Source organism: Erinaceus europaeus, chromosome 9 (genome assembly GCF_950295315.1).
Source record: "Erinaceus europaeus chromosome 9, mEriEur2.1, whole genome shotgun sequence".
Taxonomy (NCBI): domain Eukaryota; kingdom Metazoa; phylum Chordata; class Mammalia; order Eulipotyphla; family Erinaceidae; genus Erinaceus; species Erinaceus europaeus.
The window spans coordinates 104,838,589-104,855,541 of NC_080170.1; the positions used below are offsets into that span (position 1 = coordinate 104,838,589).

Below are 16,953 nucleotides of genomic sequence, written 5' to 3' on the forward strand. Positions count from 1 at the left end.
TAACATGCAGGTGGGATAAAGGTATTATCTGGGGAGATGGTGTCAGAGTTGGGAAAAGGACTAGAAAGCTGGATCAGGACAGAGTGTATCTCCTAAATATGAGAAAAGTATTTAAATATGATTAACTATACATCCCACTGATCTGACCAAGGGCCCATGTTTCCTTGTATTCAGCACAGGAGCACGTGTAACCTCTGTATCCCTGTAGGTCTGAGCCCGCATTCCATGGTCACAGCTAGGAACATTCTAGGCTGCGCTCATTTCAGGACCTTTCTTCCGTGAGTGGCAGAGTATGTTGACCCAACCTCCCTTAGGAGAGTGGGTCAGTCCCTTCCATTGTTGTTCTACATTGAGGGCAAGGTCCTGTAGAGGCCCGGGTTTATGATGGTTTTCCTGTTGGATATGACCAGTGATGTTGGAGAGAAGGATTTGTTAGAGGTCTAGTCCCATCATATCTGTGTGGGAATCCTAGGATTCCCTGACTAGGTTTTCAGTGTTGGGATTTTGTGTAATGCTAAGAATTTGTCCATTTCTTCTCGGTTCTCCAGCTTAGTGGTATAAAGTTCATTATATGAATCTCACAAGGTCCTTTGTGTTTCTGTGGTGTGCACTGCAATTTCTTTAAGAGACTATTTTTTGGGGTCCTCTTATTTTCTTGGCTAAGGCTTTGTCAATTTTGTTTATTCCTCAGAAGAACCAGTTCCTAGCTTTGTTGATCTTTTTTGTTTCTTTTTTTTTTTAATTTCTTTATTGGGAAATTAATGTTTTACATTCAGATCTTTTTTTGTTTCTTAACTAGTGTTTTAGCAAATATTTATCTGAGATTTATAAGTTTAAAACCATCAACAACTATAACAAAATATCTTTCCCAGGTAGAATAGACATACACAATGATTTTTGAATAAAGTTAGCCTGTCCCCTTCTGGAAGGGGGACAATCTCACCAGTGACCACTCAGTTGAGAAGGGGTTGGCTCAAGGGCAAGGAACATTACATAAAATGTCCTTACCATTTTTAAGTTTCTCTTTTATTGAGCCTGCACTTACTTGATGCTGAATTTTTTTCCCTTGTTTTTCAGAGTTCTGACTAACTTGATTCTAAACGTTTCTGCTTGTTGTTAAACGTTTCTATGGAGGGATGGGATGTTGGAGTTGCTTACTCTAGAATTAGATTGCTATCACTCCTCATTCTGCTACTGAATATTTGAAAACACTACTTCTGAATAGCTGTATGTTCTTCTTTATAAGAATGTCACAATTAATTTCAAATAATACTGTACTGGTCATTTTTCTACATTTCTGATCTTTTTATTTAAATTATATTTCCAGAAGTAGAATAAATACATAAAAATTTATGAAAAAATTTCAGTCCCCTCATATTTATTGTTAAATTGCCCTACAGAGGTTTGTGTCAATACATATTTCATCAGATTGTGAGATTGTTTATTTTCTCACCTCCTCACCTGTAATTTAATAGTCTAAAAACATCCTGTGGTTGTTATGTGTATCCTCTTAAGAATTCTTGAGGGAGTCGGGTGGTAGTGCAGTGAGTGAAGTGCACGTGACATGAAGTGCAAGGACCGGCATAAGGATCCCTGTTTGAGCACCCTGGTGGGGTCTTCACAGGCGGTGAAGCAGGTCTGCAGGTGTCTTTCTCTCCCCCTCTCTGTCTTCCCCTCCTCTCTCCATTTCTCTCTGTCCTATCTAACAATGATAACAACAACTATAATAACAATAAAAACAAAGGCAACAAAAGGGAAAATAAGTAAATATAAAAAATATAATAAAGTAAGAATTCTTGAGTTTAAATCTGTTTTATTTTATTTTTTGCTCCTGCACTTTGGGATTACTTCAATGTGCCAAATTCCTTGCTGTGTGGACCACTTTTTTGATGATGAACACAACAGAATCAAGGGAGGTTGTTCAGTGCTAGAATACATGCCGTACATGTGTAAGACATTAGACTAGATCACCTACCCCACATATGAACAAGCAAAAGAGAAAACAACGAGAAAATAAGTGGGAAAAAAAGTATCTTACTCTTTCTAGCTCTAAAAAAATGCAACATCTTTTTTTCTGCTGTCATACATGTAAATCCCACATTTATTTTGTAGTGAATCTGAATGGTGCCTATCCCAAGCTTGTGCCTTTCAGGCCTGCAGGACGGCTGATTTCACCGCCTCTGCTACTCTCTGTGATTTTTAATATTCTTCTCAGCCTGACCATGCACATTGTGGGCTTCGTGTTGGTTCAGAGGCAGCCCTGGTATTCCATGGAGACTCGCAGGTATGATCACAGTCTTTGTGCCAGCTTTTCACTGTCTAAGTTCCAGAAAACATAATGTGGGCAGGAAGCAATTTGGTTTGAATTCTGCCAAAACTTTGACTTCCTTAGTTCACTTCGCCAAGTTCCCTGTGATGCTCTCTTCTCTGTAGAACAGACCCTTATCTTCGTCTGTCTTGTGTAATAGTTATCTGTGTCCATATTTAATTAATGAATTTTTCTTTAATTTTTAGAATTATAATTATTTATTTATTGGCTAGAGATAGCCAAAAATCAAGAGGGAAGGTGATGATAGAGTGGGAGAAAGACAGAGAGACAACTGAAGCCCCGCCTCACCACTAACAAAGCTTTCCCACTGCAGGTGGGGACTGGGTGCTTGCTCGAACCCGGGTCCTTATACATTTTAACATGTGCACTGAACCAGGTGTTCCATCACCTGACTCCTCTATATCCTTCTTTTATACCTTGAGTGACCAGGAATTACAGTTTTCTTGAGAAGTCCCAGTTTAAGCAGGATACTCCAGTGAAATTAAATTTTTTCATATTCATATCTGTTCTTGTGGGATCATTAAATAGTTGTCTTGCTTAAAGTTGAGAGGTTTTATACCACTAGTGGGAAAAATCATGACCTACTCATCTTTTTCTCTCCCATAGACCTTAGGTAGATGAGTGCCCACTTCATTGAGTAAATAATTTGTTGAGTCTCTCTCTCTCCCTCTTATGTCTCTCTCCCTCTTACGTCTATACATAACAGATATCTATTTGTTTTGCTTTTTCTTTAATTTTCCATATATTCATTTCACACACACACACACACACACACACACACACACACACAAACATTTCACCAGAGCATTGCTCATCTCTGACTTATGGTGGTGCTGGGAATTAAACCTGGGACCTATGATGCCTCAAGCATGAAAGTCACTTTACAAAAATATTATGCTGTCTCCCCAGCCCACCATAAATTCTTACCTAACATGGAGTAAATTATAGAAAGGCTGAGAGTACAGCCATGTAAATGTAACTGCTTCATAGGACTTGTCATCTCACTTTATTAAACTCTTGGGTTTCTCTTTTAGTGTCTGCACAGTCCAAAATGAAAGCATATGGAAGTCAACCATTTCTCCTACTATTCCAGAGAAAAATTCCACTAATGGGTCCTTCACAAGTTTTGAAAACACTACTATATGGTTCTTAGGAACAATCAACTGTATCATTGTGGCTCTTATCTTCTCTAAAGGAAAACCATTTCGGCAGCCCACCTATACAAACTGTAAGTAGAACTCCTAATTAGGAGTGAAGGCCATCAGGGAGGAGAACATGCCTGGGTCTGTCAGGGAGCAGCTGGAAAACTGGCACTCTTCTAGAACTCCTGACCACCCCCTCCCCTCCGAGGCTCTGTAAATCATGTATGCAACCCCTTTTGTGGTTCTTTGTCTCCTCTTCTTAAAGTTTCATTAAATACTAGAGTATATTTCTCACTTCACCAGAATTTGCTTCTAGTTGCCTTTTGTTGAGGATTACTTCAAGGTGGAAAGACTCATTTATTTCTGTTCTTGTTAGAGTACATTCTCTAGCAGGTAGAGTGAAGGGGCACAGCACTTGCTGGGAAGGAGTCTGCTGTGCTGAAGACTAGGGTGAAGATGCCACTGTGTGCTTGGAAGTCTGGGAGTAGGTATAGCCTGGAGGAAGCTTCTAGAGGCTATTGGCCAAAGCACCACCCGCATTTCAGGTTAGGGTATATAGAAGGTATTGTGGGGCTGGGTGGTGCTATACCTGGTTGAGTGCATATGTTACAATGCACAAGAACCCAGGTTCAAGCCCTGCTGCCTACCTGCAGGAGGAAAGGTTCACGAGCAGTGAAGCAGTGCTGCAGGTCTATCTTCGTCTCAATCTCCCCCTTCTATCTCAATTTCTCTCTGTCTCTATGAGATAATAAATAAATAGTAAAGAAAATGCTTTTTTAAAAAATAAAAGCAAAGCAAGGAAAAATTGTGACCTGATTTGCCTTTGGTATATTTATTTGAATATTATTACTTCCTTTTTTTTTGCCTCCAGGGTTATTGCTAAGACTTGGTGCCTGCTCTATGAATCCACTGGTCCTGGAGGCTTTTTTTTTCCCTTTTCCCTTTTGTTGCTCTTGCTTTTTATCATTGTTGTTGTTATTGCTGTCATTATTGTTGGATAGGACAGAGAGAAGTCGAGAGAAGAGGGGAAGACAGAGAAGGGGAGAGAAAGATAGACACCTACAGACCTGCTTCACCGCTTGTGAAGCGAACCCCCCTAAAGGTGGGGAGCCCCGGGCTTGAATCGGAATCCTTGCACTTCGTGTCATGTGCACTTAACCCACTGTGCCACTGCCCAGCCCCCATTACTGCCTTTCTAATTGGGAAAATTCAGAAGCATACGTTGAAGAATCAATATCCTCATGAAAATGTGCTTAGAGAAAATTGCGCTGCCATTCTTATTTTTGAGATGAGGAAACAGTTGAATGGTGACCTCTACCTGAGTGTGATTTAAGCACTTGCTTATTTACAACCTCTCTCTTTCTCTCTCTCTCTTTTGTTTGCTTCTAGCAAATGATTTGAGCTAGATCTGCATTTAAGGGACTTCCGTACTTGGATAGCTTGAAGGCATTTGCTGAAAATGAATTTTGCCAGTGTTAAATTCTATATAGTTCCCACTGTATTAACTAAAATGTTGCATGTGAGCACTCTTACATGCCTCAAGGACACACACAGAACTTGTAGAGGTGGGACCTGTTGCAGAGAAGTGGGCAATGTTTATCTATTATACCATTTCTTAATGTAAAGAAATCAAGCATCTTCACTCAGTGTGAATCTGGAGGTCTATAAATCGATGTGATGCCCTGTATTCTGTTTTCTCAAAGTGACTGCTTGTGTTCTTACTTCCTCAGATATATTTGTCCTTGTGCTGGTCATACAGCTCAGTGTGTGTCTATTCATTCTATTTGCTGATATTCCAGATTTATACAGGCGTTTGGATGTAAGTCTTAACTCCTAGCTATAGTGATGGTTTACAGTTATATGACAACCTGTCTTCAGAAAGCTGACTACACTTGCAATTGACATAGACTTTTGACACTAATATTCTTGGGAGTATAGAGTTCAAAAGAATGTTGCTTTTATCCATATCTTTGAATAAGGATGTATTTAATATAATCAAATACTAGTTGATGTGATCAGGAATTAATAATTTGTTCTTTATTTGAAAAGCACAGAACATTTTTATTTATTTTTATTTTTTAGCTTTTTAAAAAATTATTATTATTATTTATTTTCCCTTTCGTTGCCCTTGTTTTGTTGTTGTAGTTATTGTTGTTGATGTCGTCATTGTTGGATAGGACAGAGAGAAGTGGAGAGAGGAGGGGAAGACAGAGAGGGGGAGAGAAAGATAGACACCTGCAGACCTGCTTCACCGCCTGTGAAGGGACTCCCCTGCAGGTGGGGAGCCGGGGGCTGGAACCGGGATCCTTATGCCAGTCCTTGTGCTTTGTGCCACCTGTGCTTAATGCACTGCACTACCGTCCGACTCCCAACATTTTTATTTTAAGACATTCTTGTAAGATTGAAAAAAATCATACCATTTTTAAGTGCAAGAGAATCTCCCCTAAATAATTTACTTTTGAAGCTATTTTAAATAGTTTTGCCTGTAATAATTACTTTGTCAAATTTCAATTCTCTATTTACAGCTTTACTATTACCTCTTAAAGGTATTTTTATGTATTGTTTTTATTTTTTTGCATTATATTTTTATGTATTATAACTTTGTTCTAAAGAGCACACTTTATATCTTGAACTTGCTTAGATTTTTAAAGTTTGAATCAACTTTAAAATCATAAGAGAGAAATTTTTCATATTTAAGCAAGAAAATTTGATTTTTCTAACCTGCCCTATATTTGAACTTAATCATTACTAATGTCCCTTTGGGACAATAAATAGATAACAGAAAATAATGAGAGCAACTGAGCATTTTTTTTATTTATTTTTTTTTATTTTTAAATTTTTTATTTAAGAAAGGATTAGTGAACAAAAGCATAAGGTAGGAGGGGTACAACTCCACACAATTCCCACCACCCAATCCCCATAACCCACCCCCTCCCATGATAGCTTTCCCATTCTCTAGCCCTCTGGGAGCATGGACCCAGGGTCGTTGAGGGTTGCAGAAGGTAGAAGGTCTGGCTTCTGTAATTGCTTCCCCGCTGAACATGGGCGCAACTGAGCATTTTTACTTCAAAGTTTTGTACACCTACCTGCCTCTTTTTTCATCACAAAAATGAATTTCTTGAGAATCAAGATCCTATCGTATGCACTCTAGTGTAACCAGTATCCTGCATAATGACTAGGACGTAGTGGCAACATAAAACTCACTAGTTATTGTCTATTAGGTTTCTAAGAATAGACCAATCCAAACTGGCAGCAACTTCATGAATCCATAGTGACATTTACTGTAAAAGATTAGGTCTGCATTCAATTTTCATTTTTATAATTGCATTGCTGTGGTTAACAACACAGTTGCCACTGTTATGAACTATCCTCATCAATTGATTACCTGCACTAGTCTTCTAAGTGACTTAAAACTTTTTGGGGAGCCAGGCAGTGGCACACCTGGCTAAGCGCTCACATTACAGTGCGCAAGGACCTGGGTTCAAGCGCCTGATCCCCACCTGCAGGGGGGAAGCTTTGCAAGTGGTGAAGCAGGGCTGCAGGTGCCTCTTTATCTCCCTCTTCCCCCTCAGTTTCTCTGTCTCTACCCAATCATCAATAAAAATTAAATAAAATAACCTTTGGGGGGGTCATCACTGGGGTTTCATTCCTCCAGCCTAACATTCTTTTTCAGATAGATGATAGGTAGATAGAAAGACAGAGAGAAGATGGCACTGAAGCTTCTCTAACAGTTCTGACACCCCCATGTGGTGTACCAGGGGCTTAACTCTAAGTTTGATGCATGACAAAGCAAGTACTCTTCTTGGTGAGCTATCTAACTGAATTTGAACTTTTTGTGTTTGTTTTTTTTAAAGATTTATTTTATGAGAGATATAGAGGTTGTGCGTGTGTGTGTGTGTGTGTGTGTGTGAGAGAGAGAGAGAGAGAGAGAGAGAGAGAGAGAGAGACCAGTGTCCTCACTCTAGCTTATGTGGTGCCAAAGATTGAACCTCAAGAATTCAAGTCCTGTCCTCTATTATGGAGTAACCTCCCTGGCTCTTAAAAACTCTTAAGGACTATTTATTTGCTAGTGAGATGGGGTTAGGGAGAAAATGGGAGCCTCTGGGAATCAAACTCAGGACCTCATGCTTGAGAATCCAGTGATGCACAACCCCCACTCCCAGACCATGAGTGCTTTTTTTTTTTTTTTCCCCCAGAAGTTAAGGCTAAGACTTTAATTATGAAGACTGGGTTCTCTGTTTTAGAGAACTTGGGAATTTACTTCATTTGGAGAGTAACCCTATGGAGCCATTGCCAGCGAGGCCACAAAGGGTTTTCATAGAGAACTAGTGCTCATCTTCAAAATAATCATCTTTCTTCTTATTACAAAAAAAAATATGGCTTCATTTTAGCAGATGTGAACATGCAGGCAGGGAAAATTGTAACATTACTCACTATACATTTCCATCTTTTAAAAATTCATGTCTTATAAATGTGCGTTGACTGATTTACGAAGTTTCTTATATTTTAAATGAAGCATGCTGTTTTGTCACCTAGTTATTGCTCACTTAAAAAAACTGCTTTAAAAAAATCAGAGAACACATTTACATGGATTAAAATTCAATCATTAAAGTTTTATAGTGAATAATTCTGTCTCATCCTTACTCCCCAGCTACCCATTCTCTTCTCTGGAGAAAATAAATGATCACACCAGTTCATTTTACATACTTTCAGATATAGTTTATACATTTGTAATAGATGATATATATTATGCATATCTTCTATATTTTTATGCAGATAGCATCAAAATAATTTGTCCAGATCCTTTATTTTTTATTTATTTTCTGGTCACTGGGACTTCACCACTCATGACTGGCTTTTTCAGCTAGAGAAAGAGAGGAGGTACAAAGAGACACCACAGCACCAGCACAGCTTCCTCCACTGCAATAGGAACTGAGCTCTAAACTTGGGTGTGCACTATCCAGGCAACTATTTTGCAGGCCCAGCTCTTATTGTGTGAGATGGAGATGTTCCCTGAAACAATAGGCATAAGAGAGTTATATGTAGAGAGAAAAAGACTAGGGAAGTAGAAGAGGTGGGCACAGGCCTCTCACTTGATGAGGATCCAATCCCTGTGGCGCACTGGTTGAGTGCACATAGTATATGTTGAAGGACCTGGGTTTGAACCTCTGCTTCCCATCTATAGGAGAGACGGTTTAGGCTCAGTGAAGCAGATCTGCAGGTTTCTATCTTTCTCTCTCTTTCTCTGCTTATCTCCTCCTCAATTTTTCTTTGTCTTATCTAATAAAATGGAAGGAAAAGAAAGAGGAAGGAAGGAAGGAAGGAAGGAAGGAAGGAAGGAAGGAAGGAAGGAAAGAAGGAAGGAAGGAAGAAAGAAAGGGGCAAATCTGGTTAAGCACTCACGTTATGGTGCGCAAGGACCCGGTTCAGTCCTCTGGTCCCCACCTGAAGGGGGAAAACTTCATGAGTAGTGAAGCAGGGCTGCAGGTGTCTCTGTCTCTCTTCCTCTCTATCTCCTCCTCCCCTCTCAATTTCTCTCTGTATCTATCCAATAATAAATAAATAAATATATTTTTAAAAAGGAAGGAAGGAAGGAAAGAAGGAAGGAAGGGAAAAAAATGGCTGCCAGGAGCAGTGCATTTGTAGTGTCAGCCCTGAGCGCCAGCAATAACCCTGGTAGCAATAAAAAAAAAAGGGGGGGGCGTTCATCTAGCTGAGTAAAATCCTAAGAAGTAAAGTTTCAAGAAAGTCAAGTCCTTTCTTGCCATTAGAGGTGTATACTATTTCACAAGATTGGAGCTGTACTCTCAAAAAGAGTACTTTTTGAGCAGCCCATGGATTGTGCATTCTTCCAGAGTGATCCTGGCTGACTATAGCTGCTGGCCCGTCTGCCACTTACCAGTTCAGCAGCAGGAGTCCCAAGTGGAGTGTTTTCCTGGCTGCCACAGCATGTACTTAGTTTTTCACCTTTTTCTTTCATGTGAAACGATATGTTGGTAATTGATTCACATCAGTCTAGAAAGCTTCCTAATTATCTTTATGACATTTCATTATATATGCACATAAACATATATAAAATAGTGTATACATGCCATGAATTATATGTAACTCCTTATGGATAGACATTGAAGTTGTTTCCTTTTTTTTTTTTTTTTGCTATTACAAACAATGTTACAATGAACTAATCTATTTAAAACAATCAATTTTAGCTAAGTTTATCCCTAGGACAAATTCCTAGAAATGGGCTTTAACTTTTTTTTTTTTATGGAGAGAGGAAAAGAGACAGAGAGACACCTACAGCCCTACTTCACCACTTCGGACGTTTTTCCCCTGTAGGTGAGGACCAAGGGCTTGAACTTGGGTCCTTGTGCACTGTAATGTGTGGGCTTAACTACATGCACCACCACCTGACCCTTGGGCTTTGACTTTTAACTTTCTTTAAACCATCTATTAATTTTCTTCAGAGAAAAGAAGAGAACAAACCAGAGCACTGCTCTGGCATATGCAGTGCCAGGAATTGAACCTAGAGCTCTGTGAATACAAGTCCAACAATTTACCCATAGAGACTTCTCTCAAGCCACTGAACTTTTAATTTGAATAGCTTTGCCCTGTGTTGACTTATACCAGTTTTCTTTCCCACAACGCATGAGATAGTGTTGAGTATAAAAGAATGAGTGAGTGTACTTGCTTTATTTTACTTACCCACTCATCCATACAGCGCCTATATACCACATGCTTGGGAAAGGGTTAGGAAGACTCAGGGAAAGGAGGGAAGGGGGAGAACTGATTTTAGACCCTTATGCCCCGTTGATGAATTTCCTGTGACTGCATAACCTGTACTGTTGTGTAACAGTCCTGCAAGTGAAGCCTTGTCCTAGGACTGGAAGCATGACGTAGCTGAGGGTAGACATAAGGCAGTTTGCCTATGTGGAGATTTGACAAGTGTACTTTCATTCTGCTCTCAGAGAATGAGAGCCACGTCCCTGTACTCCCTTATAAAGACAAAATAAAGCAAGTAAACAAGAAAAGACTCTTCATTGTTATTTTTCTACAGCAAAGTGGTCCAAGTCACTTTAGAAATTATAGAAAAGGAAGGAAGGAAAGAAAGCAAGTAACCAATAGTTCCTAAATCACTAGAATAATAGGATACGCCTCCACTACATTCTGTGCTTACTTGTGTAGAAACACCTATATAAGATGCTCAGACATGTAAGAATATACATTTATAAACAAAAATGTCTGTACACATGTCTATTCCATACGCGATTTATGTTCGCTAGAAACACACACTATGAGCCATGTCGCGGAATATCTTTGTCTTCAGACTAACTGTGCTTCTTCATGTCTGCCAGCTGCTCTGCACCCCTCTCCTGTGGAGGATCTCCATTGTTATTATGCTCAGCTCCAATTTCATTGTGTCCCTTGTTGTAGAGGTAAGTGCCGAAGGGCTGCTGATCACTGTAAGGTGGGGACATTTCTTTGGGAGTGTGGAAAAGCAACAGCTTTAGCTGAGGAGGTTCAACAGTGCAAAGGACTCACATCTTGGCATCGAGAGCATCTATGCTTTCCTCTAATGAACACTGAAGAAGGCCTTCGTTTTCCATCTGGAAAGTCTGGCTTGGGGAGAACAGTTACAATCTCTAAGGTCCTATTCTTTTAAAAATTCTCAAGTAGAGATACCCTATTCAAATCATTTTAAAAACTGAGATATCTGCAGAGGGAAAGCTTTGAGAGTGGTGAAGCAGTGTTGTGGGTGTCTCTCTCTCTCCCTCTCTGTCACTCCCTACCCTCTCAATTTCTGGCTGTCTCTATCCAATAAATAAATAAAGATAGTAAAAAATAAAAAAAAAAAACAAATGAAAACTGAGATGCGACTCACACATGATTAAAATACCTCTTTAAAATCACACAATTCACTGCTGTTAAGGAGATCTACTGAGTTGTACAATTACCACCACTATTTAATTCCAGAACATTCTCACCAGAAGAACATTTCAGCACAAGAAATTCTCTTCTCATTTGCAGTCACTTCTCATTCTCCCCTCTCATTCCTCCATTCCTTGGCAGTGACTAATCTACTTTGTGTCCCTATAGTTTGTCTATTGTGTGGTGTGGGGGTGTTCTCACTTAAAAACTTGTATCACCTTTTGCTTTACAATGAGATTCCTAGGGAACTTTTCCTGCCTTTTATGTTTTAGTTCCCATTTGCTCCATTTCCTTCGTAAAATGTGCTTGTACCTCTCACCTTCCTTTTGCCTCATGATTCACTGTCTCAGTATTACTGGACATAACCACTGGGGTGGCCCTGAGAAAGCATCCATTTCTAACTAACAGTGAGCGCTGCAGCTTCCCTTACCAGAGCAGCAAAGTGATACATCATCACATGTCTGTGACTGTATAGAAGTTCAAAGTGTGGCATAGACCATTGAAGTCTTTCTTTGTTAGTGTGCATGTATAAATATATAGGTGTGTGTATTATTTTGTGTTTTGTTTATAGCCTGTTAAAATTTATGAGGGCTGGTCAAGTTAGGTTTTACCTTTAATGGGATACCTGTGACCTTGCCTTATCCTAGTTCTAATGAGAACTACTTCTGTTCTTTCGTTAGTTGAGGAGTACAAAAACCCTTGCTTGGGGTAAGTAGAATAACAGGTCTGACTACATGAACCTTGAGTATTTATATTTATATTATTAGTTCATTTATCTTAACCAGAGCACTGCATAGCTCTGGCTTATGGTGGTGCTGGGGATTGAACCTGAAACCTTAGAGTCTCAGGCATAAAAGTCCTTTTGCATAGTCACTATTTTATTTCCCCGACTCTACAAGATGTAGATGCTGTGACTCTGTGGATTGTTAATAATCTGGTAGCAGATGATTGCATTTTGGAGAAAGACTCAAACTAGCTGTTCTCTAGATGTTGACATGATACACTTATAAAATTTCTCAGTTTTCTGCATAACACTTTAACTTCCCACCTGGGTCCTCCTCCACCAGGACCAGAACACTGCCTCCTCCCCTCCCACAAGAGTCTTTCACTTCGGTGTGAGTCACCAAACACAGTCCAAGTTCTGCTTTGTGCTTTTCCTTCTTTTCTTATTTCTCAACTTCTATTAGTGAGATCATTCCATATTCATCCTTCTCATTCTGGCTTATCTCACTTAACATGATTCCTTCAAGCTCCATCCAAGATGAGGTGAAGAAAATGACTTCATCATTCTTAATAGCTGAGTGTATATATATAACTTTATCCAAAATTAACTGTTTTAACTTAACAAAGATGTCACCAACAGATTTCTCATCTAGTTTCAGTTCCGTGGGACAGTTTTCATGTTTTTCTTTCTGTTCTATTCATGATAACATTGAAAATGGCCAAACCTGGTGACTACATATGATAGACATGAAAGACTGACAGGAAAATCTTTCATACACTCTGTCTTACAAGTTTAACTTGGGTTTTATTAAAGGATGACTCTGAATTATGAAATAAAATGATAGTCAAATGATTTCAGAAGAGACATAACCTTTGTAGTCTTACGTAATTCATTGTATTGAAATACAGTAGGCGAAGATCAGAGTCATATGTGGACTGGGAAATCAAGTCAGTAGTTCAGAAAGATAGTAAAGAGGGCAACATTTTCCATAAATGTCCTGCATTGTATGGGGAGTTACACAATCTTCTGGTGAACATCAAAGGAAGAAATTATTATTTCTAATCAAGTTCAGAGAAGGTAATTTTTTTTAGCATTGCATATACATGATTCCACTACTACAGGGTTAATGTTTCCATTCTTTTTATTTCAAATACACAGACTGAGACAGAAAGGGGGAGAGAGATACCATAATAGCAGATGAGTCCACCGTCTGTGTCGCTTCCCTTTGTACTGTGGTGTTCCCCGTGTTCCCTGAACCCAGGGCCCAGCACATGATAAAGTGCACTCTCTATGGGCAGAGTCATCTTCTGCTCCCAGAAAGGGCAATTGATGTACCCATAATATTTTGGACTCTAGTCTGTAACTATCCAACTCTAAGCCTGTGGCAAAGATATATTCCTGTTGTATTGACCTGTACTTATGACTCTGACAATGTCCCAGGACACAGCAATGTTACATAGTACATGTGGCACATCTTTCTGTGGATTCAATTCCATAGTCCCATGGCAAGCAATTTTACATGGAAATGAAAGATTTTCCTGTCAGTCCTGTCAGTGGTGGCAAGCAATTTTACATGGAAATGAATATGAAGGTAGTATGGAGGAGACTGTTGAATTTAAAAAACTTTACACTTAACTTATAGATGAGATTCAGAAGAAATTCCACCCTTGAGGCAGACTAGTTTAAGCTCTGGTTCACATTTTTGGAACGATGCACCATTTTTTGGTTTCACTTTCAGGAGAGTTGCTGTGAAGTGGAAGAGTTTGAATGACTGAGACCTACCTTATAAAACTACTTTATGTTGTTGTTTATTTTGTTTAAGGCTCAAGTTCTTTATCAAGCTATATTTAAGCCACTAAAGAAGTAATGTCTTCCTGTGGTTGATGAGGTAACTGTAACCTGAATATACTGACTGTAAAAAAAAGTCGCCCTTATTTTTCAGGAGGCCATTATTGAAAATCGAGCTCTGTGGATGATAATCAAGAAGTGTTTTGGCTACCAGTCAAAAAGCCAGTATCAGATTTGGCAGAGGGCCTTGGCAAGTGACCCCAGCTGGCCCCCACTAAACCAAACCTCCTACTCAGACATGCCAGAGGATGGCAAGGGAGTGAGTTACAGCAATCCTGTATTTGAGAGCAATGAGGAACGACTTTGAGGGCACACGATATACAAGTTGATAAAAATATCCAACTGATGACAAAAGGGACTCATGATTTTTAAGCATCAAGACTCTTGAAATATCAGTGGGAGTTTTGGGAATAAAAAAAAGAATATGGTGATAAAGTCTCACAAAATACACTTTTCAGAGTGGAACACTGCCCCTGAAGACTACTTTCATTTAGACTTCTGAAAGAATTTGGAGTATTCAGTGAATCAGTAATGGGGCAGGGATTGCAATGATCCAAGAGATGAGGAGGCTGAAGAAGAAGAATAGTATGTAATATATTTTTGGATAGTTTATTTTCTAAATGATTTCCAGGGAACTGGCACTACATATAGTTCTAGAAATGTAACATGTTAAAGGTCATTTTTGAATTCATATTTTATTGCTGGCAACAAATGCATGGGAACCACCAAGCAATCATCATTGTCAAGTATCCATCCTGGTATAGCGCTTTTCACCTGAGATATTTCCTTCCACTTCTGGCCTTTTCCTGAAGATATGGGTGAGAAAGATTAAGTTAATACAGCAACACCCACCTGCTCCCATACCACAGTGATTTAACAGGCAACAGCTTCTTTCTTGGCAACTATCCAAAGCCGGTATCTTCAGAGTGGTGATACCTTCAATCTGATGGTGCCAAGGAGTCGACTCATGGATTCGCTGTTTCCTGTGATGGGGGACAAATGAGACTGAAAGGCACACAAGGGCTCTTTGTAACCCCAGAGATGACACTCATTTCTTCACCACTTGTATTTGATGAGACAGGAATTGACAAAGTTGTTGGGAAATAGTTGTGTCCTGTTATTTAGGACTAGGTTTCTAGGTATATGATCCATGCAGTTACACAGGTTCCTTGTCTAAACAGGACTCCCATGATCTGTTCAATGCCTTTCTATTATAATTTGAACTTTTTAATTAATTAATTAATTAATTAATTTTTTTCATTGCCACCAGAATTATTGCTGGGCTTGGTGCCAGTACTACAAATCCACTGTGGTGGCCATTTTTTTCTGCTTTATGTATTCTTCCTTTCTTGCTTTTTATTTTTTTATTTTACAGGACAGAGAGAAATTGAGAGGGGAAGGGAAATATAGAGGGAGAGAAAAAGATAGACATTTATAGACCTGAAGTGTCCCTGCTGGTGGGGGCTCAAATCCAGGTCCTTGGGCGTGTACACTTAGCTGGGTACACCACCAAATCCAGGTCCTTGGGCATGTACACTTAGCTGGGTACACCACCACATGGCCCCCCTCATTTTGATTTTTTTTTTGTCCCTACCTGCAGGGGGGATGCTTCACAGGTGGTAAAGCAGTGCTGCAGAGTTGTCTCTGTGTCTTTCTCCCCTTCTGATATTTTTTTAACCTAAGCACTGCTCAGCTCTGACTCATAGTGGTTCATGGAATCAAGCCTGGGAGTTTAGAGCATTGGGCATAGAAATCTGTTTGCACAAACAAACAATCATCATTGTCTGTCCCTCCACCCATAGCCCATTTTGAAATTCTTAAGTTTTGAGTAAGGCTCCTTACTTTTTTTATTTTACACTGGGACCCACAAATTATGCAGTTGTCTGGCTTATATTTCTGGATAAGGAAAAAAAAATAGTTCACCAAAGAGGACTAGTACTTGGCACTAAACTATATTCCTGACCTGTGAGCAGATGTCTTTTGGTTTGAAAGTCTTTCATCTCATATGGCCCACTCCAGCAATTTCCATCACTCTGCTCCAGCTTATTTTGAGAGAAAAACTGATCTTGTGCTACCAAATTACATTTCTGATATTTGAGGCTTCAGTTTTCAGAAAATAAATGTTTCTTGTATTTAATCACTCTAAGAATTTGTGTTTGATTTATTGAGCACAGAAAGCACCACAGAATCTGTTAGCCTAGTGGTCAGCACTGAATTCTAGGGTAGGACATTTCTCATGCTGTCTGTTCTACTCTGTCATGTTCTACTCTTCTATGAATTAACTTCAGAGTCTCAAACACTTGTTAATGTATTCACTTGCCTCTTTATTCAGTTCCTGTGTAGTCATTTCATTAATACAACCAACATTTTCATTATGAATATCCAGGCCTAAGTGGATGTTCTGAGCAGGAGTGTGGTGTCTATTCTGGTCTAGAATAAGGGGCTGCCGTAGGACTTGTCAGTAACCTCTACAACATTCCTTTCCCTGACTGGTTGGTGGCTCTGTGACTACAGATAATTCTAGGAGACTGGTTCAATTAAGAACGTGCCATTATTGCTTCGGATTTGAAACTATGGTGTGAGAGTCATTAAAAGAGACTACATGGTCATTGTCCTTCTGAGTACAGAAAATATTTCCTTTTCTAAAGTCAGCCTGAGCAGTGATGGGTTGACTTCTGGATGTTTTTCTAAAACTGATAGTATTATTTCTTTGTCAAGAGTAGAGTGTTGAAGGCAGGTATGAACTAGAGTTTATCTACAACCCAGAGGGAAGTAGAGCACTTTGCATATTCCTATGTAGAAGAGCCTTTGTCAATGCTTTTCCTCTCCACTAGCTCATTTGAATTGCACACTTACAGATGAGAAGGCTGAGATTCAAGACCCAAGAGATTCAAAATGTGAGAAGACCTCCTGCTATTTCCAAATATCACTTAATTGAATTCTTTAGCAGAACAAGGTGCACAGAATTACCTCACAGTCAATCA

General features: G+C 39.3%; 1 protein-coding gene across 3 annotated transcripts in view; it reads left to right on the forward strand.

Annotated features, from left to right (window-relative positions):
* The window catches only part of ATP13A4 (ATPase 13A4), a 136,802-nt gene extending 120,684 nt beyond the window's left edge, over window positions 1-16,118 (forward strand). For 2 of the 3 annotated variants that reach the window (XM_016185697.2, XM_060198496.1), the window contains 6 exons: window positions 2,113-2,284; window positions 3,364-3,557; window positions 5,202-5,290; window positions 10,824-10,904; window positions 14,064-15,444; window positions 15,489-16,118. In XM_016185697.2, the coding sequence (XP_016041183.2) occupies window positions 2,113-2,284; window positions 3,364-3,557; window positions 5,202-5,290; window positions 10,824-10,904; window positions 14,064-14,276 (749 nt within the window). In that variant the 3' untranslated portion in view covers window positions 14,277-15,444; window positions 15,489-16,118. Of the gene's footprint in view, window positions 1-2,112; window positions 2,285-3,363; window positions 3,558-5,201; window positions 5,291-10,823; window positions 10,905-14,063; window positions 15,445-15,488 lie in introns of those variants that run through there. The other variant, XM_060198495.1, reaches the window with a different exon arrangement.
* Window positions 16,119-16,953: the final 835 nt, after the last annotated feature.